General features: G+C 41.0%; 1 protein-coding gene across 5 annotated transcripts in view; it reads right to left on the minus strand.

Annotated features, from left to right (window-relative positions):
* The window catches only part of LOC102053809 (cytosolic phospholipase A2 epsilon-like), a 53123-nt gene that overhangs the window by 14769 nt on the left and 12533 nt on the right, over positions 1-25821 (minus strand). The window contains exons 8-17 of one of the 5 annotated variants that reach the window (XM_055715198.1): positions 25556-25752; positions 23303-23520; positions 21089-21168; positions 18426-18517; positions 17940-17975; positions 12457-12529; positions 8128-8264; positions 7298-7429; positions 6646-6686; positions 172-214 (exon numbers count right to left, since the gene is read on the minus strand). In XM_055715198.1, coding sequence (XP_055571173.1) covers positions 172-214; positions 6646-6686; positions 7298-7429; positions 8128-8264; positions 12457-12529; positions 17940-17975; positions 18426-18452 — 489 coding nt within the window. In that variant the 5' untranslated portion in view covers positions 18453-18517; positions 21089-21168; positions 23303-23520; positions 25556-25752. Of the gene's footprint in view, positions 1-171; positions 215-2860; positions 3346-6645; positions 6687-7297; positions 7430-8127; positions 8265-12456; positions 12530-17939; positions 17976-18425; positions 18518-21088; positions 21169-23302; positions 23521-25555; positions 25753-25821 lie in introns of those variants that run through there. The other 4 variants (XM_055715199.1, XM_055715201.1, XM_055715202.1 and 1 more) reach the window with 4 other exon arrangements.

Genomic DNA, 25821 nt, shown 5'->3' on the forward strand with positions numbered 1-25821 from the left:
CCACCACAGCGATGACAGAACAGTGATCCTTAGTGCCAACAACAGATCCTTTTTCTCAGCAGGACAGCATGGCTGAAAGTACTGCCTTTGGGACACAACTCAACTTCCACAGTTAAAAATATGAACCTTTGTTACGCAGGCACAGGAAAGATTGTAAGAAATATACATTACCACTAGTACTCCATTAGTAATAATGCCATCAGGATAATCTAGACTGGAAAAGAAAACAGAAAACACAATGTCAACAGCGGGACAAATTGGGACAAATACTTAAGTCTATGAATTAACACAACTCGTTTCTCTCCCTCAATCAACTTTGACATTCCTGACTTTAACATTCCCAATCAAAAATACTTTAAAGCTTTTATCAAGCACAGTTCTAAATGACAAGCCCAATTGAAAATTTTTCAATGCACCTGTGATAGAACATGAAGCTGAGCTTTTACTCCTGTGTTTTTTCATACTTGCTTTAGTAAGCCATGCAATGAATTCTGGTGTGACATACTGAGTTTGAAGAGAGCTGGAGGTTGCTACACCCATCTAAATTGCTCTGATCATTATGCTGTTTTACCTGAGGTTTTGTACACAAAAAACTAATACACTTGTCTAGATTTCCACAATTTCCCCCAAATGACCATAATGGCAGAAGAAATTATACTCACTTTATAAAGTGACTTGCAAAATGCACGTGACATTTTAGTATATCACTATATGTGTTTCTACCTATCCATCTAGCAGCAGAAAGGTGTTCATATACTGCAGACGCCAATTTTTATATTCTTAAATATTTTTCCCTCAGAAAAATCAGGCAATGACTCATTAAGAAATTTACCATTTTATTAAACTGCAGATGTAAATTCATACAGTATCTCAACAGCCCAGAGTAGTCCAAAGGGAATACACATACATAAAGTTATAAGGATTTAGCACCAACTCCTCAACCTACTGCACAGTATAAACTATCTATTCAGACTTTACAAGCTGTGGATTATATACTTCATAGTCTCACAGTAACATAGTTGAGATATGTATTTCATCTCAGCTGAAACCAGGCAATACACTTCCTTTAAAATCAAATGAATAACATTGCTGTTATCCATTTTAAGAGAATGTTTATCACAACTATTAGATTTTAGTACAAATACACATGAAAATAATTTTGTAGAATTTCCCATGACAAAAGAAGTCTCCCAAAACTGCAAAGCTCATAAAGAGTTTATAATTTAATTTCTAAATCAGTATTTTCCTTTTAAGAGAAAAATTATGAAGTGGCTAAATACAGTGCAGAACACTTGTCAGTAAAAAAACCCAAACAAACAAAACACCACCAAAGAAAACCCAACATCTTCCCGCCCCCCCCCCCCCCCGAAAAAACCACAACAACAAACTCCAACTAAAAAACCATCAGAGTTATAACCTCGGGGAAAAAAAATAAAATTACTTAAGAATTTTGTAGGATCTTTTTTTGAAAGTGTATTTTAAGTGTTCAAAGGACACTGGTCAGAAATGGGCAAAAAAATACTCAGTGCTTCTCACTGCATGCAGGGAAATAAGTTTAAGTACCGCTCAAGTTTGGTTTCAGACACAAACTTTTGCACTTAATTACTATTTTGTAGTCAAATAGTTATAATATCACACAACATATGGAGCCAGTATCCTCAAATACCTCATTTAAAAAAAAAAATCAAGGAAAGCAGAGGAACAGCATGGTCGATATTAAAAGATCACAGCTTGCATAGCCTGGTGAAATGAAAGTGGAAAGACAGGAAAAGAAGTCTCTTTATGTAGGTACGTATCCAGTAAAGTGTAGTATTATTTGAGGTATTGGTATCAGCAAAGTATAAAGTTCAGCTGATAGTTCGGAGGGCCAAGGCATGACCTTCAAACAGGGTGGAAGAACCTGCACTGTTGGCAGAATGGCTTGAAAGGCCTCTGGGAAGAACCAGGACAACACAGGCATGAAGCACTGACAGTTGAAATATCCCTCTTGGGGTGTCACCTCTGCGGTCACTGCTGTAAGAAAGTCCACCTGCTGTCACTTGCTGGTTACTCTCCACACCTGCACTTCCAACTTCTATAACCTAAATTTCAAGGCTTCTGCTGGTCACAGCATAATACGTATGATTTTTATTTTTTTTAACCCAGTCATCCATATGCTTCAAGATCAAAGCCACTCGCATTTCTCTGAAGCTTTGGAGATCAGCTGTGGCTAGAAACACAGCTGAGACACATGCAGAAAAGCTCTTACTATTCAGGTTGTCAGGGACCTTTGAATATTTTGCCTACCTTTGGAGCAGTGAATAATGTCTGCTTCTTGGGATCAGCTGGTAATTTCCCTAACAACCAAGCTGCTATTTTAGAAGCCCTCCTTACACACACTAACACTCTTGTCCTCTCCTCCATCACAGTTTGTGACTAGTGGTCTTTGTTAACGCAGATGCCAGTTTTACTGTGTGAATCGAGAGCGTATTACGTGGCCTGTGGCAGGGGAAAGCAGGAAGAGAGGCCCTGGGCGTCCTTCTCCACTAGATGTCTATTAAAGGGGTGCCTAAGACCGCACTGCACTCTGAGCCCAGGGATCACTTCCCAATACCTGGTACACCCCAAATTGCCACCTTCTCCTTTTTGAGATCATGCCTGACTTACAAGGAAATAAGCAACAGTATAAGGGAATTTGCAGTCACACAAATTCTTGTATAAGAGTTCATTTAAAGTATACTACTGTGCTCCATCGCACCATAAAATTTTAGTTCCCCTTCTTTTAGTAGCTTCCACATAGTGTAGGCTACTTTTCTGAGCTGTCTGACAACCCGACAGAAGCACAGGCAATGGTACCATTTCAACAAAGAACTGCATTCACCTGAAAGATTCTTTGGTTGTCACCTTTCTCAACTTAAATTTTTTGCCTTCAGTGCTCCTTGAGGACCTGTGACTTCCTGACATAAATAGGAATGGTACATTTGGCCCCTGATGGATGGCAACTCAGCCTCCTCTGTTTCCTCAACATTGCCCAAACCAAATGGCTAGCGTGATCTGCTGGTCCCCCCGCACACATGGGGGAAATTCCACAAAACAACACAGCAGAACTATAGAAAGAAAAAAAACACTTTTATTTTCTAAAAATCATGCTTTTGCCATATTTCAATTATTAATATTTAACTCTTCTACATTTTGTACACCTATTTACATATGTTAAGTGGGCTTTGTTTTAAACATAGTTTTTCACATTTGAAAAAAAAAAAAAAAAAAGGAAAAGAGAGGGGGAACGGAGATGAAAGGTTGCCTAAGAGCAGTTCTTCATTCTCCTAAGAGCCGTTTGAGATTCACCTCCTCAGCCTGGAACACCTGAAAGACAGAAAGAGCCCAAAATGACCATCAGAAGACCCAGCAAATACCCTGGTGCCCTTGAACCTCTCACTAGAAATGCAAAATACCTTTCAGTTCATCAGAAGTCTCTTTGTGGCCCCTCAGTGTCAGGTGTGGGCTTCAGTAGAAGTCAGAGGGGAGGGGGATGTTGAGTGAGCGAAGCCACCTAGTCCAGCGGGACTCTGTCCCTGTAGCAACTCGTAGAGGCTCATGCTGATGTTGGACCCTACCAGTGGAAACATAAGGGAGAAAGCCCACATTACTGTTGATAATCACCAGAAAACCACACAAAAAGCACTAAAGTACGCAAATCAGCAACCTGCGTACAACAACCTTACCTCTTCTGTCACTGCTGCTTGAGGGCAGCAGCTCTCATGCCAGCTGTGCTTGTGTAATGGGCCCACGCCACACTGGGCAGCAGTTTGCAATTCCTTGGCTCGGTGGCTGGTGAAACGGCACTTGGAGGAAGGAGCACGCCTTCCTTTGCGTCACTAGGACCAAACGACTGGCTCTCACTGCCTGCTTTGCAGGTACTGCTCGAGTGGCATGAGAGTGAGGCAAAACTAGAAAATGTATTCGTCTCTCCATTGTGGAAACCAAGCTACCAAAATGAAGGCTTTCTTCCATTTTAAATAGAAGACAACAGGAACAAATGCAGGAAGCAGTTTCATACAGCCCACCAGTGTATTGTGAGGGAACTTTTACAATGTTCTTTGGTAAGAGTAACACAAAACACAGTATTTGCAGTGAGGTCAATGGACAAAAAATATAGGAATGACAAAGCCGCTATCATAGGTGTGACCCAGGATATTTTCTTGGCCTGAGGTTAACACTGCAGTTGTGATATTATTCATCTGAAATGCTGCTCAGAAAGTGCAGGCTAATACAGTAAATTTTTCAATTGGTAAATCCTGGAATGAAGAAGGGGAAGGAATGAAAAACTACTTCAGATAAGTAGTGCCAGACAAAACATGCTGGTGGGAATAATTATTAATTTCAGAGGTGAACTCCTGTATTTACCTAAAAAAGTATCCTCATTGTTCCAGCACAATACCAGATTTGTAGAAACTGTGATGCATGGTTAGCTGTACTCTTTGTAGCACTGTGGTGGGCTCTCCCCCCCCGAAAATTTTCTTGCATGCCAAAAAACCCTCGCCAAAACCTGCTGAGCTTGTTCAGCACAGGAGAGGTTGGTTCGGTCCATAGCTTTCTGGTGATCCATCTCAGCTACTTCAGTCTTTCAGACCTTTTCCAGGGTTCTTTAGGTTATCACAGGTAAAGCAAATCCATTGTCTCCAATTTTAATGCACAGCACTGCTGGGACCTCACAGGGACATTCCCTGGCTTATGATGCAGCAACTTCTTCCCTTTGCCTGGCCCTTCAGGCCACAGCTACTACATTGGTCACCCAGGTACCCCACTATGAGTGAAAAAAGTGCATCAGATGTGTTCTTGCTGTAGCAACTGAGCTGTGACTGTAATTTTTCAAAACCTCTTCCTTGGGACTGTCAAGGGTCCTTTTTATTTGTAGAGTCCCAACACCAGAATTCCTACTGAGACATCACCTGTGAAAATCACTAAAATTCTGACCTTATCTATCAAACAGGTCTCTGGGGAAAGGCAATTAGCTGCATGGTCTAAGAAAAGAGCTTGACACGAAGCTGGTATGCCTGTGCTTCAAGACAAATTCCAGCCTCTGTCCCCATGCACAAACCCACTCGCGCACAACATCCAAGCCAGACAACCTACCTGGACCTCCTTCATCAAAAGACAGGATTATCAAGAGTATGATTCTATGTACCAACTCTGTGAGCCATCCTCTAACTTGCAAAGGAAGGAAGACCCTAGACAGGCCACCTGGGACACCTGCTGGAGCTCCCTTCCCCACTGCTTTTACTGGTGTCATGACGCTCCTAAGCTAAGATAGGCAACATTTCTCTCACCGTTTCTGGGCCTTCTGCCAGTCCTGGTGCACAGCAAACAACAAACTATCCATCCTGCTGAGTCTCCACGAGTTGTAACAGGAGATTCTGGGACTGCTTTATCTCTGATGGCTTTTTTGCTTGTGAATTCTGGGAGATCTTTCCTTCTCCATTCATAACACTGGGCTACTGCCCTTTCTCCAGCAAGTCCCAATTTCCCCTTCTGTCAGGAACACACACAACTCAACGTCTCCACCAATATTATCCTGCTAGGCCTCCAGAAGTGCTCCAAATGCCTTGACAAGGTCCCAGTAATACCATTCCTCCTTTAAGGTTGTTTTAACAACACTTTCAGTCCAATAACATGGATCAAATTGGTAACAGAAATCCTTTCAAGTACCCTCCTTAGAGTCATCAAGCACATTATGGAGACAGACCAGAACACCTGCGGTTCTGCACCAGACTCCCTGTTCAGTTAGAACAGCAGGCTCCCAGATTTCTTCACAGTATGCATTACCTGAAGCAAACATGCCCCCTGAACAGTCAAACTCCACAAACAGCTTTCAAGCCTCAAGTGAAGGCTAGTGCTGTTCCTCCAGTTTCTCTTGTTCCTCAGTCCTCAGCCTCTGACAGCAATTTTTAATCCTTACTTGATGCAAAATATTTAGTTCCTTTCCCTGCTGGAGGTGATACTCAAGTCTACCGCAGCTCCCCACATGTAGCCAGGTAAGCTGAGTAGATCAGCTTATAGCAGGGATCCTCAAACTACAGCCCGTGGGCTGGATACGGCCCCCCAGGGTCCTCAATCCGGCCCCCGGTATTTACAGACCCCCCTGCACCCCCCCCCCGCCGGGGGTTGCGGGGGGGGGGGAACCAAGCAGCCACAGATGGCTGCCTGCCACTTCATCCATGCGCTGGCCCCCTGGTTAAAAAGTTTGAGGACCCCTGGCTTACAGGATAGCAGTTCATAATGCTGTGGATTTGAAAAGCCAGATTCCCCAAGAAGCGGGGACGTAAAAAATTCAGGCTTGCCACTCCTCCTTCTAAGGGTCAAAATTTCCTGAATATTGTAGTTGTCTTTGTAATTCCTTGTGTATTGGTTCAGTGACAAAAAGAGAACAGAAGGAAGCTGGTGCCCAGGAGCCAGCAGTCAAACAGGGCAAAAATGATGTCTTCAGATATTTAAGATCTAAAAATATGTATTCTGAAATTCCAATTTACAAGACTTGAATGAAAATATCTAGACGCTGTTTTCAGAGACTGGAGGTTTAAGAAGCACTGTCACATATGAGCCAGCCTTCCAGACTATTTTTATATTAAGTACAACTGTTTATTTAGAATTTAGGACTCTACTCACGTATTCTGCAATGTGAACTCCACCTCCAGCTCCTCACGTGCCTGAAGAGGGAGGAAAAGAAAGGTATATTACTTTGTTTTCTTCACAGCTTTCATCATACTAGTTACATATAATTTGTAAAATAGATATTTAGAACAGCACTTAGGAAAATTCCCAGAACATAAGAATAATTTGCAAAAAACACCCATGGTGCCAACTGAAGATACTGAATCTTAAGACACTGAACAAGCAGTTGTTAAAACTATTATTTTTGAAATAGAATGCATGCAGACATCGGAATTGTTATTCTGCTAAACCAGCCATTTTTCAGATTTTAATTCCCAACAGAAAAAGAATCAGCTGCTTTAATATTATTGCAGTTTAAAGTGGCTGAAAATTTAGAACTTACACCAAAAGTCAATGAACGTACCAGAAACATTCTAAATTAAGGCACCAGGTAATTAGTCCTAGCTGGTTCCATCCTACATTTTTAGCATAGAGGTTTGTTCTTAAAAACTAGCATAGGGCACTCATACAGGGATTTTAAGTCTTTTCTTATAATAGCATGAAAATACAGTTTAAATAGATTTTTCCTATAATAAAACACTGTAAAAGGACATATTTAGATGGAAGGAAAGAATTAGCTTTTGTCCTCACCGATTCCATTGCTCACCTGCGGATTCAGCTGAAACTTCACTCGAACAGTACGTCCTACAGTGAGTTTATCTATGTCAAAGAGAACTGTGCAGAGTTCATCATCCCTTGTGACAGTGTCTTCATCACAGACCTTCAGCTCCAGCACATTCTGCACAAAGAAGTTAAGAATATCACAGAATTACTTCTTTACCTATGAGCTCCATAAGGCAGGAAAATCTCACAACCAGGTATTCCTTCCTCCCCCCCTCCACTTCTAGGGGAAGAAGGAAAAAGAAGAGAAACAGAAAAGGGAAAGAGATTTGGGAGTATTAGGCATTACATTACTGATAACTGCATACACAAAGAAGTAGGCTTGTCTCCCTGGTGAAATGAAACCAGACAAGCAGGTCATGCAGAACATTCGTGAATTTGTGACAAGTAACTATCAAGCATTTCTATGTTTATTTTATGGCCTTTGGCTCTAAGTATATAAAGCAGGCACAGGTACACCAGAATGTTTAGAAAATTTCCTTTCCACCATACCTAGAACTAACTGGTCTTGCTGTTATTTTCATGTGATCTTTATCTTGTGTTTCACTTGTGTATGTCAAGATCAGGAATAGGATAGTAAGGCCATATTCTGCAGGGCATTTAATCACTTCTCACTGCTTCAGTGTAGTAGATGTTTAAGTAACAGATAGCTGGAACAGACAATACCAAGGAGGATGTAAGCAACAAAGTTTTTTCTAAGGAATTAACACCTCCAGTGTTTGGATACTATAGCTATATACTTAATAGTTTTATTGTAGTTTTGCATAACCTACTATCTGCAGACATCAAATGGTGAAAAGCACTTATTTTCACTACCTTGACACGGCGGTCTATCTTATAGCAGAAAGCTTCATTCCAGACGGGGTTTTTGCTGTTCCTGATAGTCCTGGTCCGAACTTTCTCGGCTGAGGCAGTAGGCAGCCACAGTGTCACATAACAATCTGAAAGAGTGACTGTATAACAAGAAGATGAGCAGAGTGATAACATATCCAGAGAAAGAATTATTGCACTGTGTACATTTGACCCTAATAAGACAATGGTAACATGGTAGGGGCTTTCTTCCTAAAATATACAGGGTGAGGAGTAAATAACACCACAAAGCACTCCTGGGAAAACAGAAACATTCTCACATATTTGCCATGCTCATTCCCACCTTTTCACTTCTGGTCAGACTTAATTCTCTTTTAAAACATTACTTCATATTTGAAATAGCACTGTATTCCACACACAATACATGCATACCTATCCACGGTGCATTTAACTTTATATTCATGACCACCCAAATGACTGGGGCAGGGTATGTTGCCAGAACATGAGAGTATCTACCCTTACATGCTCTCTGCCACATGCACTCACATCAGCTCTTGGATGGCTCCTCTGTTGCTCCTCACAACCTTCACCCTGGGCTGCAGAGCCTCCCATTTTCTAGCATTTCTTCCCCAGATATGTTACCTTAACAAACTGAAGCCTTTATTAAAATGCTGGTTTAACTGAAGTACAACGTGTTGTTGGTTTTTGTTTTTTTTTTTTTTGCTAAAAACTGCTCCCTCATTGAAGCTGAAAAGTTGTATTTCCTTATCATAAATAGGAATGTGCCAATTTCATATTTGTTCACACATCTGACAAAAATTTTCTCAGATTGTACCTTTCTCAGCAATCCTTTTGGAAAACAAAATCAGTTTCAGCCCCAGGGCTAAAGTACTATTCATTCTATTCCTTCCTACTACTCTATCTGCAGACTGGAGAAATCCCGCCATCACTCATAGATGTCTGGGGAAGGAAGCCATGAGTGCCACGAAAGGCATCAGCTCTTTCCATATTCTGACCCCCCATGTCTGGAGGGAGAACCACCAGGGAGTGAGACTTGCACACATGCTGACGGCCTTTGTCTCATACCTATGATGCAATACATATTCTCCCCATTTTGCATTAGCAATGCTCAACCAGTCATCCGGTTCTTAAAGCAACCTTGTGAGTCAGAATGGGTCAAATAATTCAACCCACAGTCAATCCTTGCATCATGCTCAAGACCTGTAATGATGTTATTACATCATATTAAGTATAATTTTCTTCACTTATTTCCTCTATCTTTCAGTAACAACTACCGATTTAGGTTTTTAGACATATTTTTCCCAGGCTGTGCCTTCATCATATAGTCAACCATGCTATCCACATCAGCAAACCTGTGGGAAGGAGACTTTCCAGAAAGTGGCCTTAGCCAAACCCAATCAGAGGGGCACAGCTGATCAGATGTTCAGCAGAGGCACAAGCGTAGGCAGATGAAAACATAAATGGTTAATGGTGATTAATGCTACAGCTTCCATTTTCAAAAGGCTTGAGACACACTGATGAATTACTTCACAGTGGCAACATAAGGATTAAGCAAATAAGCACACATTGAGAAAACTTGAATGACTTGCCCAAGATCCCATAACACAGTCAGCATCGGGGTCCAAAACACAGTCTAGATTTCCCAGCCTATACCCAAATATATTAATACAATTATCTTGGTCTGGGACAACAATAGGGAGAAATACTTTTAAAGCACATTCATTTTTCATTGGTGAAGTAAATAGGAAAAAAAGAATTAAAGACCAAGAAGAAAGATTCACCTCAATAAACTAAGCACAAACACTTCACTAACAAGAAAATATGAAAAAAAAAATGTACACGGGGAACACAAGGTTTAATCAGAAAAACAAGAAAGCTAAAGCAGAGCAAATAAATGCTAAGCCAGAATTGTAACAACCAGCATACTATTGACATTAAAAACAGACAGAAAAGGGATATTTGCCCATAGTTGAAAATGCTGAGGTTTCAAGAAAAACTAACTGAACTGTTTGCCTTTTTAATGCCTCAGAAAAGGTGGAGACTGCCTGAAATATCTTTCCCAGTGCAAACGAACAGGTGTTCCGCAATAATTTGATTTTATCCAGAAAACATTTTTCTGCTGAGAAAGTACTCCTGCTGAAGACTTTTTCAAATCTCTGTCAGATACACTATAAACAACTGCTTGGGATGCCCAAGTTCTGAATTTAGGGCATCTCAATGAGCCCATAATACAATGTCATAAAGCAGCGTTTATGCGGCAGACATGCCAGCAGGCTCCATGAAGGAAGACCATATGATCGACTGTGGTAAGGAGTGGCAGTGAGCAAGTTGTTCCTGAGAAGGACAGCCACAATGAATTGAAGCATAAGCAGGTGACCTACTGGAGTACACAAATGCACACGCAATTCTGCATGCAGGTTTACAGATGCAATTGCAGTGACTGCCTGGTCAGACCACATATTTGGTTGGTGCAAATCACTACTCAGGCATCTGAACATGTAGATTCTGTTAAATAAAGAAGTCATGCATACAACTGTAAGCCCACAAAGTGTGCGCTTCTGAATATAAAAGTAGGTTTTCAATCTCTAAGACACCCAGAGCTTTACATCTTACACAAGGTTTGCTCTCTTTGTCTAATGAGCCAAATCCCTTTTTCAAAATGACACAGTAAATATACAAAGTAGTTTGATCATCTGTAATTTTTAGAATAAAACATACTAAGACATAAGCAGTAAACGAGGTATACAGTAAATCATAGCAAATTTTTTAAAACAGGAAAATAAAAGGAAAAAGATAAATAAGCACAGTAGTATTACATTGCAGAAGACACAGGAGTAAGTAATCCAGGATACCACAAGAGCAGATTTCTTCCCTGATAATAATCATTCATTCAAAAATCCTGTTGTTAAGCTCAACTTCCACGTGTTTCAATCACACCCCTCCTGCCAGAAACTACCAAATCCAACCTCTGATGTTGACCCTCTACTCTTGACCTATCATGCTTGTTAAAATCTCAAAATATTGAGTAGATTAAAATTTACAGCTAGTTTCCTTAGAAACTATGATGTGCTGCACAAAATTCTGAGCACACCAGAATAAAACTGATTTTAAGCCATGTTCAGCAAGATTTTGGGGCGACATACTGTGGAATTTTCCTCTTTGTTTTGCATCTTTCCTTTTTATTCTTGTGGTCTTTAGATTTGGATTTTCTTGTTCTCTTTACCTGTATTTCACCTTTTTCTTTCATGCCTCTCCAACCTCTTTAAATAGGTGTTTCAAATTTCCCCATGAAAGTGACTCAGTGGCATAATTGCATTTTGAAAGGCACCTGAACTTCTGTGCATCCAGGAGGGTGGGCTATTGAGATCCACATCTGTGGAACAGGCTGTGAGGAAGCTTCTCAATGAACTGGAAAATTCAGAATTAAACCAGCTCTTTTCTGAGTGAGTTGGTACCACATCTGGACAGTGAACAAACTGTTCTTTCCACGTATTGCAAGTTTCATTCTCCCAGTGAGGATTTTAATTTTAAATCTGCTGCCAGAGAAGGTGAATCATTACAGGGCTTTCACAGCTGGATATTACCAGATTCTGTAGACTTCCCTACTGCAGAGATTTCTTCTGTCTTGGCCTCTTCTCACAATTAACTCTTGTTCTGTGATCTGGCTATGACATTTTTCTCTTGTAGTCTCTACTCTAGATATCCTTTTCTCACTTCCCCTCACTATCCCTCACTTAAAAGTTTAACACTTCTAAAAATCTCACAGTAGTGCTTTGTTTAATTTTTTCTGACTTTTAAATTGCTCTGTTCTCAGACACACTGGATTTTAAAATCTCTCTTGCATATTTATAAATTCTGCAGAAGTAATATAATGTTTTTGCTTGTACTTCTGTTATTTTCATAGCCTTTCCTGCTGCCGTTGAGCTTACATTTGTATCATCAGTCCTCTCCTTTCTTCTATCCAGAAATTCTGTGGGGCATGCCCAGGTTCTTACTCAAAAGTACAAGAACTTTCATCATTTAAAGAGCAGCCCTCTGATCAGCAGCCAAGTCTGACATCACAAGGGTAGGAAATACATCTCATACAGCGAGGTATGAAAGCAAGAGATCAAATGTATTGCCTTGCTTGAGTTAGCTTCTTTACACTGAAGAGCAGAAAGCCACACTTCAGTATCACAATAAAAATAATTCTTGACAAATTTGCAGCAACGTATCTTTTTATTCCTATGCAATTTAAGACCAATAACATTAACCAAATATTTACTTTACTTCAAAGAATTATAAGAAGCATTCAACAATAGTAGAACTACTCACGCAAGTCTGCCTTCCGGACATTCCTCAATCTTAATATTTTTACAGTGAGCAAGTTGAAAGGAGATACTGGTCTCTGCGTGACAATTTGAAAAAAGAAAAAAGATAACATTGAGATTAGTGTTATAGTCTCTAGTCACAGAGTACTGTAACCTTAAAGTTCTAACGACATAGATAAAACAAGGTTTTTAATGTTGAACCAGTATCACTTATCAAACCAACTGGAGCAGCTGGAAAAACTACACAAATTTTTGGCACAGAACCCTTTTCAGGTCTGAAATAGAAGCAACAGGTTTCAAAACCACGTATGAGTTGAGAATAGGTGCTGAGAGTTTGATCTGATAAAGATCAGTTGTAACACCGCTCCATTATTATCACAGTAAGCACCCCTACAGCACATGCATGGGCATCTTTGCCACTTACACACCACTGCCTGCAATAGAACAGACTGTCTCTGGGACACCAAACACCATCACAGTAGCTGTATAAGCAGAGCTAACCGACTACCATGCACCAGCAAAAGCTCCTGCACCAGCACAAGCTCCCGCACACAGCCTAAAAGGCCAGAAAGGTAGCTGACAGTGATGAGATACTTCTTGTGAAGGCTCTGATCCATCTCTCATCTTCAGCCCTGAGCCCCAGCAGAAAGCTACAAAACCCTTTCCAGAAATGATCTTGGGAATGAACTCACAACTCCACTAGATATCAGACACCTTGGGCTCAGAGATACTAACTCTACAATACCTCCTAAGTTCCATGGCTCATACTAATAAGTCTTCATATTCCGCAGGCTATAAATTAACTCCTTCCCCATTTCACCTTGGAGATAACTACTTAACATCTTTCTCTCCTCTCCCACACGAACATCTATGTTTCATAGGTACTGTCTTTCCTTTAAAAAACAGTGTATACAGAGATACCTTTTTGCTCAACACTTGCTTAAAATTGCCATTAAGCTTTGAATATACTGATTCTACTTCAGAACAGAAACAGTCTTTGTCTGTTAGACAACAGGCTCTAGAACAGGAACTTGTCTAGTCTTGCTAGCTACACCAGCTGCTAAGAACAGATACTAACTGTACTCCTAAAGCCTCTCACTCCTGCATTCACAGACATACCATACCTTAGTAAAGTTAATACTAAGACATAGGTCCTAACACAAACACATGGCTTTCATTAGTCTGCATCTGAAGTGCCTGTATTAACCACAAGCAGCAAAAGTAAGAAAAAGGTACTGATGTTAACTAATAAAATGTACCCTGCTACTATTTCCTTCATACATGCTGTACATTTTGCTGGGCCGTTTGTCTTTCCAGCTGTAGTGCAAGGCCTAGCCTGAAGTGTTTCACAACACTCTGACAAACCATCAAGCAACTGGGACTGTGACGTGACATCAGATGCTAACACAATGTAATAAAGCAGGCCCTTCTCCTCACTGATGAAAACCTCAGCACCTCTGAAAATGCAGCAGAGATGAAGACCCACCTCCAAGAAACAGCCTAGGTAATCCCCGCACATTCTTTTGCACTTCCCCTTGGGTTGGCAAGGGGCCTGAAGATGCAGAGTTGAAGGTCAGTGAGACAGCAGCAGGAGGGTTGGAGCAGTCACTGGTATGGGCGCATTTGTTCTGCATTATCTGCCCAGACTCTAGCACAGGGCACTGTTTCATAGTGCACTGTTTGCAAGCACTTGAGTTGTCAGCTGTGGGGCATTCCAGCTGTCTCAAAGAATATATCACACCTCTACTTGCTCTATTATCCCAAACATGGCCACAAAGGAGAACTTGGACAGACACATCTTGAAAGAAAAAAAGATGGGGGGAGGGAGGGGGAAAGAACCCAACAAAAAACCCACAGCAAAATTACAGTCTCCAACCAAAAGCAGCCAAAACAGGCATCACGGCCAGACTACACAGCTGAACTGCCAAAACTACTTTCCTATATGCATTAAATAGAACAGGGTAAAACACAGAAGCACTTCTAGGCCCAGAGACCAACTGCCAAAGCTTGTCCATCCTTGCCAAACCCACTGACGTTTGCTACGTTTGTTGGTCCCTGCCTTCCCACCCAGTAAGTCCTAAATGTTTTTGTCCTGAGCAGTGCTATTTGAGCAGAAATGGAGCATATCTTTACCCAGGAAGCATTCAAGAGTTCACAGCAGAAGCTACCCATTCCAGAGAAGTGCTGTAATGACTAAGCTTGATACCATTTTAAAGGAATAATCTCTGCTCAGCTCTTTGAAAACAAGCATCTTTACTTTGTGCTTTCCAATTTTGTGCATCTCAAGTGGACAGCACTATCACATGCAGCCCCAAGTGGCGCACAGACAGGATCTCAGAAGGGTGTTCCTGTGCTCAGCTGTCCCTGTTAGCTGGATGTACCTACTAATGCAGTTCCCTCCTCAGTTGTTGCAATTCCCATTCTGGCATACCTTAATCTCCAAACATATCCAATCAACCCTCAGTGCTTCACGCTGGGTTACAGAGGCTGTTCCCATACTAGAGGCTTGGAAGTCAGACCTCGTGGCTCCTAACTGTTAGGTGCTTTGTCAAGTCTAGCTGTCAGCAACCTACTCAGTGTCACACAGAAAAACTCTTGAGAGGCGTATTTTAAACTGGATAACCTGCTAGCAACGGGCATTGACTGCCACATCCTTCTCTTTAACGTGATGATGACCGTATCCCAGACTGGGTGAGTTCTGAGGCCAGAAGCCTCCCAGGTCAGTCATTATGCACACTTGGACTATCAGGTTCTGTATTTATTTCGTCTGAGACGTGATCCTCATAAACCGGAAACACAGGCCAGGCATTTTAATAATCACTGTTGAAACTACTTAAATATGAGATTGCAAATGCAGGCCTTGGTCACACTATCCTACGTCAGATAAAAGTTCAATTAAGTCCTGTGGCACACTTGCACAATCCTTACATACCGAGTACCAGGGGGGCCAACAGGAGCATTCGCATACCTGAGTGCTCATCCATATGAGTAAGAGGTAACATAACTGGGCTCTAAAATGGCTCTGTTTCAGTAAAATTCCAAGCTTAAGTCTTTTAGAGATTTTTTTTTTCCTTGAGGAGACTAGAGTGGAACACATACAACATTCCCAAGTTACATCAAGAGAAGAGGCAGTTATCAAAGTAAAACAGTGTGTCAGATCTATTTGGAGCAGAGCACTCTTCCCTGAACTTCCTCTTCAAAAGGGAATAGGAATCTCACCACTTCTTTAAAAACTATGAAGAAAACACTCAGCACTGTCAAAAAGAATGGCTGGACTTTAAAGGCAAGATCACTGCCTTGCTTCTGGCCAGGGTCAGATATGTGGCACCTTTTAACCTCATAGAGTTTCAGCCTCAAGGGCAGGCAGGATTTCATTACATTACCATGTCCACCACCTCAAGCAAAGTCAAGAGCATAAGTAACACATTTCCTTGTACTACATGTTTTGTATTTATTTCACCTATTTTAAAATATCCCATAGCTGGGTCTTAAGTCAGTAGAAGTTGCTAGGGTTGTTCCAAAACAACAGCAAATGGAGCAGCAGTGACTCAAGGCCTGCTTCTTTCCAAGAGCTACGGAGAACTTGTTTGGCTTCAGACTGCCATTTTCATGTGATTTTTCTTCTCTTCCTGTGTGCAGCTCTGCAGCTAGACTTGCATGTTAGAATAAAGCCAAACCTTAGAACAGAAACCAAATTGAGCACTTCCACAGTTCAGCATGGCTTTTTCTCAAGACCACGCTAGCCTAGATTATTTTAAGATGACAAAGTGATTTGTGCAATCTAAAAAGTATTACTTTTTTGCCTGTCAGCTTAAGGGCACTACCAGGTTTTCTCACCAAATATTGTACATATTCCCTTTAGTTTAAATGGCAACTCAAGTTTAAATCACACACACATCCCATGAGTTGCCCTGAAAATAACTGATGATAGCTATTTCCTTAACTGAGCTACTGAGTAATAAAAAGCGACTCAGATATAGCATGCTTACACTATTTATCATCATAACTACCAACCTGAATGGCCAAAAAAAAAAAAAAAAAAGCTCAGGTACTTTCTGATTTTTGCCTCTGAAAGCCTCAAAGTGTCAGGGCAGGAAGAAGGGGCCGCCTACTCCAAAGTGGATGTACTATATTCAGATTGTTTCTGCCACCCTGAATACCCTAAAAGACAAGGAGCACAACCTAAAGCCACTGAACTGCACAGGTCTCATGCCTAAGGACCTATTAACAATGTAAAAAGCACGAAGGATGGAAAAAACCAACCAAACAACAGCTTGATCCTCTAAACACAAGCTAAATTTACAGGACTAAAAATAACAATTTTTATGAACTTGGCGTATCTTCTTAGGGCTGTGAGACTATACACAGAGGCCCAAAAATAATTTCAAAAGGTACTTTTTGAAGGAAGTCTACGAAGTCTTTCCTTTACCACCGCACTTCACATTGAACAGAGAAATTGAGTGGTTCTGTGGCACAATCAGGCATCAGATACTGTCAATAACAGCAAACTTCCATGAGGCAGAACAAATTTACCACCATTTGGGAGAATCTCTGTATCACTGCAATCCCCCGTGTGGAACCCGAAACAAACCAGGCTGGGAAACCCCAGGCAAGGGCAAGAGTCTATCCTTCCGACTGTGGAACCCCAGAGAGTTGCAACTGACACTGGCAGCCCCAAACACATCACAAGTGTCTGAACACAGCCCCAGCCTGCTGAGGTTGCCGTTGGTCCCATTCACTGGCTCATAGCAGGTTATCTGATATATTTTCCTCTATGCTAATACCTGCAAACATGAATATCTGCTAATTGCCCAGGGAATTTTCATTTGCCTGTGCGAAGAATTCATCCTCAGTTCAGCCTTTACAAAACACCTTGCTCTTTTTTTTTTGCATTCAGAGAAGACTGGGCACTGCTTCCACTCCTACCAGGCTGATGAGATTGGGTTTGTCAGGAGACTGAACACGACACGTTTATTTCAGTTTTACCTGTTCTGACACTGTGTTTTTAAACACCTGTGTTTTAAACAGAGCATCGCAAGCTCTGTGGCTGGTCATTACAGCACAAAGAAAGACTACAAAGAATACCAGAGCACTAGGAACAACAGAAAGACCCATTTAAACAGAGCCTTCTTATGAAGAAATAACGTATAAGACAAGCGTGACAAGGAGTCATCCAAAGAAATCAAAACATAAAAAAAGGGTGGAATTAAAAAAATAATATAGGTGAAGTACAAACCAGCCCAGATACAGTGCAACACATCTCAGAAGCATCACGAGCATGAGACACCAAAGGCCAGACTATGCAGAGTTTACTGAAAGCTAAGGCAGTATTTCATCTACAAAGCTGAAGTTGCAGTATTTACTGAACACTGAAAACCTGAGCTGCAGTAGTCTTCCCCCTAGCCACTGAATTCCTAACATTTTTTCTGATGATCTACATTCAGCACTAGACAGCATTTAATGTACGGCCAGCTAATTACTACCTACCGTTCTCACCGCTGGTGCTGAGGTGCCCGTAAAAGTCTAGGAAAAACAACACAAGGCAAAGTTAAGGAAACCAGGCTACAAGTTAAACACTTATTTTAGGCTGACATTTAACAACATCTCACATTCAAAGCCATACCGAGATGTATATTCATTAATGACACTCATTAGGTGCTTTACCAACCACCAAACCCATCACAATTCTGTGCCAGCCTCTCATTTCCTTGCCACCAAGCTTTTTTAAGGAAGCACAGTAAGTAATATTGTTAGCCCTAAAACAGAGCTGGGAAATGCAGACATGCCACAAAATTCTGTAAAAGGTTAAACTAGGAGAACATCCTTCCAACCATGAGACCCGAGGAACAGCAAACTCTCTTTCCATGGATCGCCTGTACATCTCAAACAGCTCGTTCTCCTCTGTGATCACCTTAACTGGAATATCAGACAATTTTACCCACTTTATGCTTGTTATCAGTTTCTTTTGCTTACCTCATTTGAACTTAAATTTGATCCCATTTTGCAGCTCCAGTTGCATATAAGTCCAATTTAGAAGATACCAAGTCGTACGGCTGGCAGAAACTCTTCATGCAGATTACAGGTGGAGGAATAGAGATTTTATGACAAGGCTCTCCGACTCCACCCCTTTATTATTTCCAGTCATTAGGCAGTCTCCTCCCCGCTTCCTCCAGCCTATTAGAGCATCTCAACTGAGTCAGTAGAATGAAGAGTTTTCTTTTCTACCTACTGTGATGTTTGGGGGGACTCAAAGCAGCCCCTTTCTGCTTTCTTGAAAATACTACTGCTAACAAAACGTTTTGCATTTATGCAGTAACTCTAACCCAATCAAAGTGCTTGTGACTAAATCACAGCTCTGAGAGTATCTCTGCCCTGCCACCATTGTACCACAGGCTAATGGAGAGGTACCTCAACAGCTTCTTTCCAAACTGTGAACACATATACCTGCAGCAGTCTTCCTCTAGCAGCACAGAGTTAAGCAAGGGAAGCGAGCCCCTCGCAGTGCCACAGCTGAGTGGCTGCAGGACCCATGCTCCCCTGCAGCTGCTTGGGTATCTGTGCGTTACGCTCATTGACCTTGCCATGTGCTCAGTATTCTTTGCCCGGACATTTAGCACAGATCTAGAGAAAAATGTGAATCCATGTCCAGAAATCTTGTGGCTTGATTTTAAATAAGAGGGAAGGAAGGAGCTACAAGCACTGGGTGACCCATGGAGGTGGAAGGGTGAGGCAGGACAGAGGGTTGTGCTCTCCTGCATGGGCCCAGGGAGCCCAGCAGTACACCCATTACTTCAAAGGGACCTTGCGTGCGCTTGCTCCAACAGCAAGCCCAGCAGGCACCCTGCAGGAAACATCAGGGCAGAAAACCCTCCCTCATGCCTCTTTGCTCTGGTGTGCAGTGACTCACTGCCTGTAAGTGCAGTGTAGTCACCCTAAATTAGCATGTATGTGCAGGCTGGTAGATTTTTGAGCAATGCAAGACTGGGCTTTGGCTCTGCCACACTCTTTCTGGCCTCTCTGCTTCATGACAGGAGACAGCAGGTACTCAACTCTTGCATCACAAGATTATTTTAAACTCAGTCTCATTCATATTGATGAATAATTCACACAGGTAAAGAAAGTAACCATGCAAACTGCAGTGGATGCTACCTAAACATGCTCCCCTATGCCGTGGAGGCCAGTATCAAAACAATTCTGCACAGAGGAGGTGTTGCCCAAGGAACATCACAGAGAAAAAAAAAATGTATTTTTTCCCCTCTTACACATACAAATTGTTTCCTTCTATGTTGATGTCTGTGTGATGCACATGTGATGACTGTTCACGAGGGTCTTATGCAAAATGTGCAGTGGCACTATCTGGCAGTTTTCATCTAAAGCATTTAACAACCTTCTGCTTGTTCCATAGTCACACTTTGCACGGACTTCTCAATAGATAACGAATCAAAGAAAAATGTCTCAAATATGAACCTGCAGCACCTGAAATGCTCCTTGAAGGAACAACCAAAAGATATTTCCAATGGACATGACCACCTCTATCCCAAAGACAAGATATCTTCCTTCACTCTGCCTTTATTACTTTACATCTATGTTAAATACTTATGAACAAATTTAGGTGGAGCAGTTACACCTGAGAATCACTTATTTGTGCTCTTTCTCACAAAACTAGTCTTTCCAGCTTTTGAAAGAATGCTTCCCTGGAAAAATTCCAGTATTTAAAGTGGGAATCTGCTTTCACTAAAAAATTCTGTAAAAGTTCCTCTATCAAAGTAAAGAGGGTAGGTTATCCAGCTCAACTTCCCCAAGTTCTCCCAGCAGGTACGTATATACCATCCCAGCTGTTTCACAGCCAATACAAGACTCCATGACATTACATCCTCATACCCACATCACTTTTAAGATCTAGAAATGAGATGTGACTTCACAGTTTAGAACATTATTCCAGAGTCCGTGCATCTTGCCTGCTAAATGGTTTCCTGATGCTCAAATTGTTTTCCCTTTCTTGAAATAATAGCATCACCAATACCCGTTTCTAAAATAATTCTTCCTGTCCTGCTTGTGACCACCACCAAGTTTTGTATCTGACATTGCCTTCCCTTAAACACTGCCCGTCCAAGACACAGAAGGCAGCTTTGGAATACACAGTATCTTTAGAAGTTTTGTGCAAGTCGAGAATTACAACGTCAAGAGTTTTTCATTCATGCAGGAAGTTCATAACAGAACTAAGTGCTGAATGCTCGTAACACCCGTAACAGTAAGTCCTTGTCAACACAGAAAATTTCACCTGTTGATGGCTTATTCACTGGTGTATATAGGGACTGCACAATCTGCTTCAAAATAAACCTTGATATTGTAGTTCGTCCCATTGGCGCTTTACAGGTAGCACTATGTCCCTAGGATTACAGTTTCAAAAAGATTACTACTTCAAATGTTAAATATCATGCTGGGATTTTTGCATTTTTCCTTAGTGCTTCCACAATTCAATAATTTCAGGCAACCATCGAGCATGCAGTAAGTACATTCACAGGTGAAGTTAGCTGAAGTCTAAAGAATCATATATTTGCTCTTTTTAGCAATCACATTTCTAGAGTAAATAATTTAAAACTGGTAGTGATCTTCACATACATGCTGCTACTTACACTCTTTCTTTGCTTTTTAAAGAGTAGAGAGACTGTCTCACTGATGAGGGAACACACAGCAGCCCCTTTAAAACTCTGAGCTGTAACAAAGAAAGTAAACAGGAAGATACAATTTTTCTCTGCTCCCCATCTACTTTGTAGTGCACGTTTACATGCACTTGATTTTTTTAATCTGTGTCTTACTTAAGGCAAAGTGGAGCAAATATAAGCATCTTGTTGATGTGAGACAGTCAAAATTCATCCAAACTACCTGTTGCAAGCACTGGTTTCCCCAATGTGATACCCAGATCATTGCATATCCAAGTGCAATAGGTTGCAGAGAGCTGTAACAGCTGCATCCAATATCCTACAATCACCTTACACCACTTTGTCACCTTCCGATAATCCAGAACTACAGAAACATATGACTAATGGGGGATTTCATATTACTGCAAAAGAAAAGTATCCTCGTACCATCTTTGGGATGACAATGGGAGCTGGTCATCATTTAAACACCTTGAACGTAACAAGAAGGGTAAATATCCAAAAACCGCTATAGGTGTTACAAAATGATAGGCAGATGTCACATTAGACAAGAAATACTCAGAATTAACAAATAAAGCAAATCAACATATAAACAAAAATACTGTCAGTTCTATAGTTGGGGATTTTCCCTGGCTCTAGCCTTTCAGTTTGTTTTCCTTTGTCTGTCTATTTTTTAAATGCCATAAGCTACAAAACCCACACAGACCTCACCCTGCTGATCACACAAGAGAGAAGGCAGTCCACATCGAATTCCAGTTATACAATGGACCTACACTCAATAATATCTGCACACAAGAAGATTTACCATGGATGAAAAGCATCACTTCCTTCCCCATGGTATCAGATTTCAGTCTCTCAAAAATTCAGTTCTGGCTAGATACCTTTTAGTCTGCCACCAATTTAAAGCAATTGTCTGATTTATAAATTTTTTTAAAATATTTAAAATTTAAATAAAATTTAAAATTTAAATAAAAATTTTAAAATCTATAAAAAATAAAAAAATTATAAAAATATTTATTTATAAAAAACAAAATAAAATCTTACTTTCACATTATTATGCTGGCATTTTATTTTCATGTTTATACATACAACACCTTCAGTACGTCTGTCCTTCCATACTCTACAATATCCTTGATTTTTTTCTATCACAAAGTAAAAAAATAAAAATAAAAAATCACATAAGACGCAAAAAAGGACTTGCTGAGAACGCATTCTTCAAGAAGGTGACAAGGGGCATAGGTTACAGAAGTCTGAAACTTTTTGTATCATCCATTCGTAAGCAGGAGAGACCTTCAATCTGAATCGGAATTTAAATTCCGGAGAATTAAATGTGCAAAATCAGTCACTGCAGAGAGAGATCGCACTAGCTGATTAGGGTGGGAGACCATATTTTTACTTAAGGCACTATTCCAATTATGAAATTTATAAAAGTGGACTTCTGCCTTCAAAAGAGTACTGAGAAACTTGATTAAAATGACTCCACATGCCTTTGATATGTTTTGGAAAGAGAAAAATCTCACTCCTCCTACTCACTCACCCAAAGCAGTTGCGCAGTTTTTCCACCCAAAAATCATCAGTAAAGTATTGGCCCAGCTGTTCCCAAAATATACAATTCTGCCTTCATTTTCACTGCAACAGAATTTCAAATCCAATCCTAGTCTCAAAAAACAGTAGCTCACAACCTTTATCTCTGCCCCTCCCTGTGCTCTGTAGACCTGAGCATCCAGCAGCATCTCTCTACCTTCGCAGCAACAGTCTGAGGTTGCCTGACCTTTCCAGGTTCATCCAACACTTCAGACACCGTTCAAACAGCTTTTTCTCTTCCCTAACCCATCAGACCACAGGCATGAGGAATACTGGCACCAGCCTGTGTCAGCTGGCAGTAATTACTGGTAGCCAGTAATCCCTTCAACGTAAATGTGGCAAGACACGTAGCCTAGGACCTTTACAGGGAAATCTAGAGCCAATTTAAACCTGAACCAATTCTCAAAATATCAGGAAGTCACCTTGTGTCACCAGCTAATTAAGAGGGTAACTTCATCTACAATCAGCTCGAGACATGTTTGAGTCTTAACTGAGACTATAAAGACTCACAGCTAATTGCTTACAGGACTGTGCCATTACATTTAGCAGACCTTGTGTCACAGGTCACAAACAGGTGTTTTCAGAAAAATAAATTTTTTTACCTACCCAGATCTTAAACAGAACAATTATGCCAATGCTGAATCGCTTTGAAAAATCCAGCTGGTATGTCACTGCACCTCAGCTCCTTCCTTAAAAAAATAGCACCAGTAACACTGAACATCTTCCCTTTGATATTTCTGATTGATAGCTGGCAAGCCTCTCGAACAAAGAGCTCTTTCCCTGTCCTTTCACCATCACATCACAGGCAGGTTTCTGAGGTACTGCTGCAATACAAATGACAAACAGGTTTTAACAGGACAGAAAAAGCAGCTTTTCCTTCCCCAGGCAAGAAACCAAATGAGTCCATTGCAGAGAAAACTCATATGCTACCAAGGTAAGAGCACTGAGCTTGGCGAGCCCAGGGAAAGCATTAGCTTCATGCTACTTTAGATCCTTGGAACCAGGTCCCAACTTGACCACCAGCATTAATCTGACTTTTCCTTCAAGTCAAAACATTGAGCTGCTAAGCTAGACAATTCGGGCAGCCTAAGATTTTTCTGTAGCTTGCTCAACAGGCCCAGATTTCTTAAAAAGGACTCCCTTTCCACAGCTCATTCTAAACCATCCTGACTTTCTGGATCTGCTACCAAAAACACGCATCACCACACCTTGGGTGAGTAAAGCTGAAGGCCCAGTGCCAAGTGTCGCTATCACCAAAAACCAGTTGTTGCAATACACCAGGCACAAACTGCACTGCCTCCGTTTCATCTTCCTGGACCTGTAAAAATGAAACTTGCAAATCTTTAAAATACCTAAAAGATTCTTGGCAAGAAAATGTGATCACATTTTTTAAACCCCCGTTTCATTATTGTTTAAATATATGAACACAACTGAGCTGTCAAGAGTGACATCTTCCTTTTCTTCTTTGCTCACAGAAAACTAGCGCCATCTTACTGGTGAGATATAACATCAGAAAGAAGGTGAAAAGCTGGCTTTCTGGTTAAGAGGGCAGAGCTGAAATATAAAGATTTATCTGTAAGTGAGAAAAAATGCTGCACAGGTTCAGCGACTTGTTGAAATTCTCTTCAGTGTATGGAAGCAGACCAGTGCCATAGGCAGCAAGCAATACAGCTGGACAAATCTATACCCTTCCCTGCTCCACCTCTGTGGGACTGCACTCCACATTTGAAGTAAGAAAATAGCAAAGTTCAACACAGCAATGTTACTGAGCTGAAAGACTCCTTCCAGGAAACGCAAAACACAGCAATAGCCACAGGAAACTGAATTCTCTCAGGAAAATGGTTCAAGATTTAATCAGTGTATACAGACTACATCTGCTGCACTAAAAATCCACTACTTTGCTGCTGAGGTACAGCCACTGCTGATCCAGAACTGACTGGCAGAACAACCTTTCCATGCAAAATGCTTTCCTCTCTAAACTAAAGTTTCCCATCAAAATATTTCACTTCTGCAGTTTTGTATTTTTGTATTTTTAACTTTTCCACTGGGTGCTGAGACTACAGTTCCTTATCTACCAACTGGTAAAAAATGACACCAGAAAGCCTCTGGGTTGGGAATACTCCCTCTCAGGTGGCTGAGATTTTAAGCACATGCAGCAGGACAAAAACCACGATGAATAAGCTGATCCATGGATTTTAGTTAAGTTTAGGAAAGTTTCCTGGATGATACTAAATTAGCAACAAGACTGCAGTTGATGCATGCAAAATTATTTGTAAACTGAAACCAAAATTGCCAAGTAGTTTTTCTGGTAAAGCAAACATCACTGTTTATTCTACTGCTGAACTAAAGAAAAGCATCTGGCAGCTTTCCAAAAATTACAGATACCAAAGCAGCTCGTTACCCTGGCAAATCCTTTGGTTCATTATATGCTTTCAGCACTTTCTACTCTATTTTTTTCCATGTAAAAAACAAAACAAAAAGTAATGAGAGGATTCTTGCATTGTTAACAAAAGTAAACATAGTATCTGATTACAAGACTGTTAAGTGACAGCATTAGCTACCAGCAGATATAACTTAGTAGCTGCCTCCTGTCCTTTATTATCAAAGGAACACAAACTGTCCCAGGTGCCAAATAAGGGGGTTTGCCTCAATCTACGGTTATTCATGTTTTTAATTTTGAAACTCTCCAGCTCAATCCCTGATGAGCTGACCAACACAATACTCATCACAACCGGACTGGGGATACGCTAACTCAGCCAACAGAGAAGCTTGCCAGTGTCTTGTTTAGGAAGAGAAACAAATTCAGTGGATGAACTGGATGTGGCTACTTAAAAAAATGATTGAATGGTCTTAACTTACTTGGCACATTGTATTTTTGGAAGGTATCACAGGCTGATGGGAAATAAACCAACACTGGTGCCTCTAAGCTGTCCTCAAACACACAGCACTCCAGGTGTTCTCAGCCTTCCTGGCTCAGCTTCACCCCCAGGAATGGGATCCCATGGTCCAAACAGTACTCTGAGAATAGGTCCGGTGGCTGGTTCAGCAGAGGTGAGCTGCAACACAAAGCGAGGTTGAAATAAGGCTATCAAGCCCCATTATTAGTAATTTGCTGCATTAGGCCA

Source organism: Falco cherrug, chromosome 7 (genome assembly GCF_023634085.1).
Source record: "Falco cherrug isolate bFalChe1 chromosome 7, bFalChe1.pri, whole genome shotgun sequence".
In the NCBI taxonomy this organism is placed as follows: Eukaryota; Metazoa; Chordata; class Aves; order Falconiformes; family Falconidae; genus Falco; species Falco cherrug.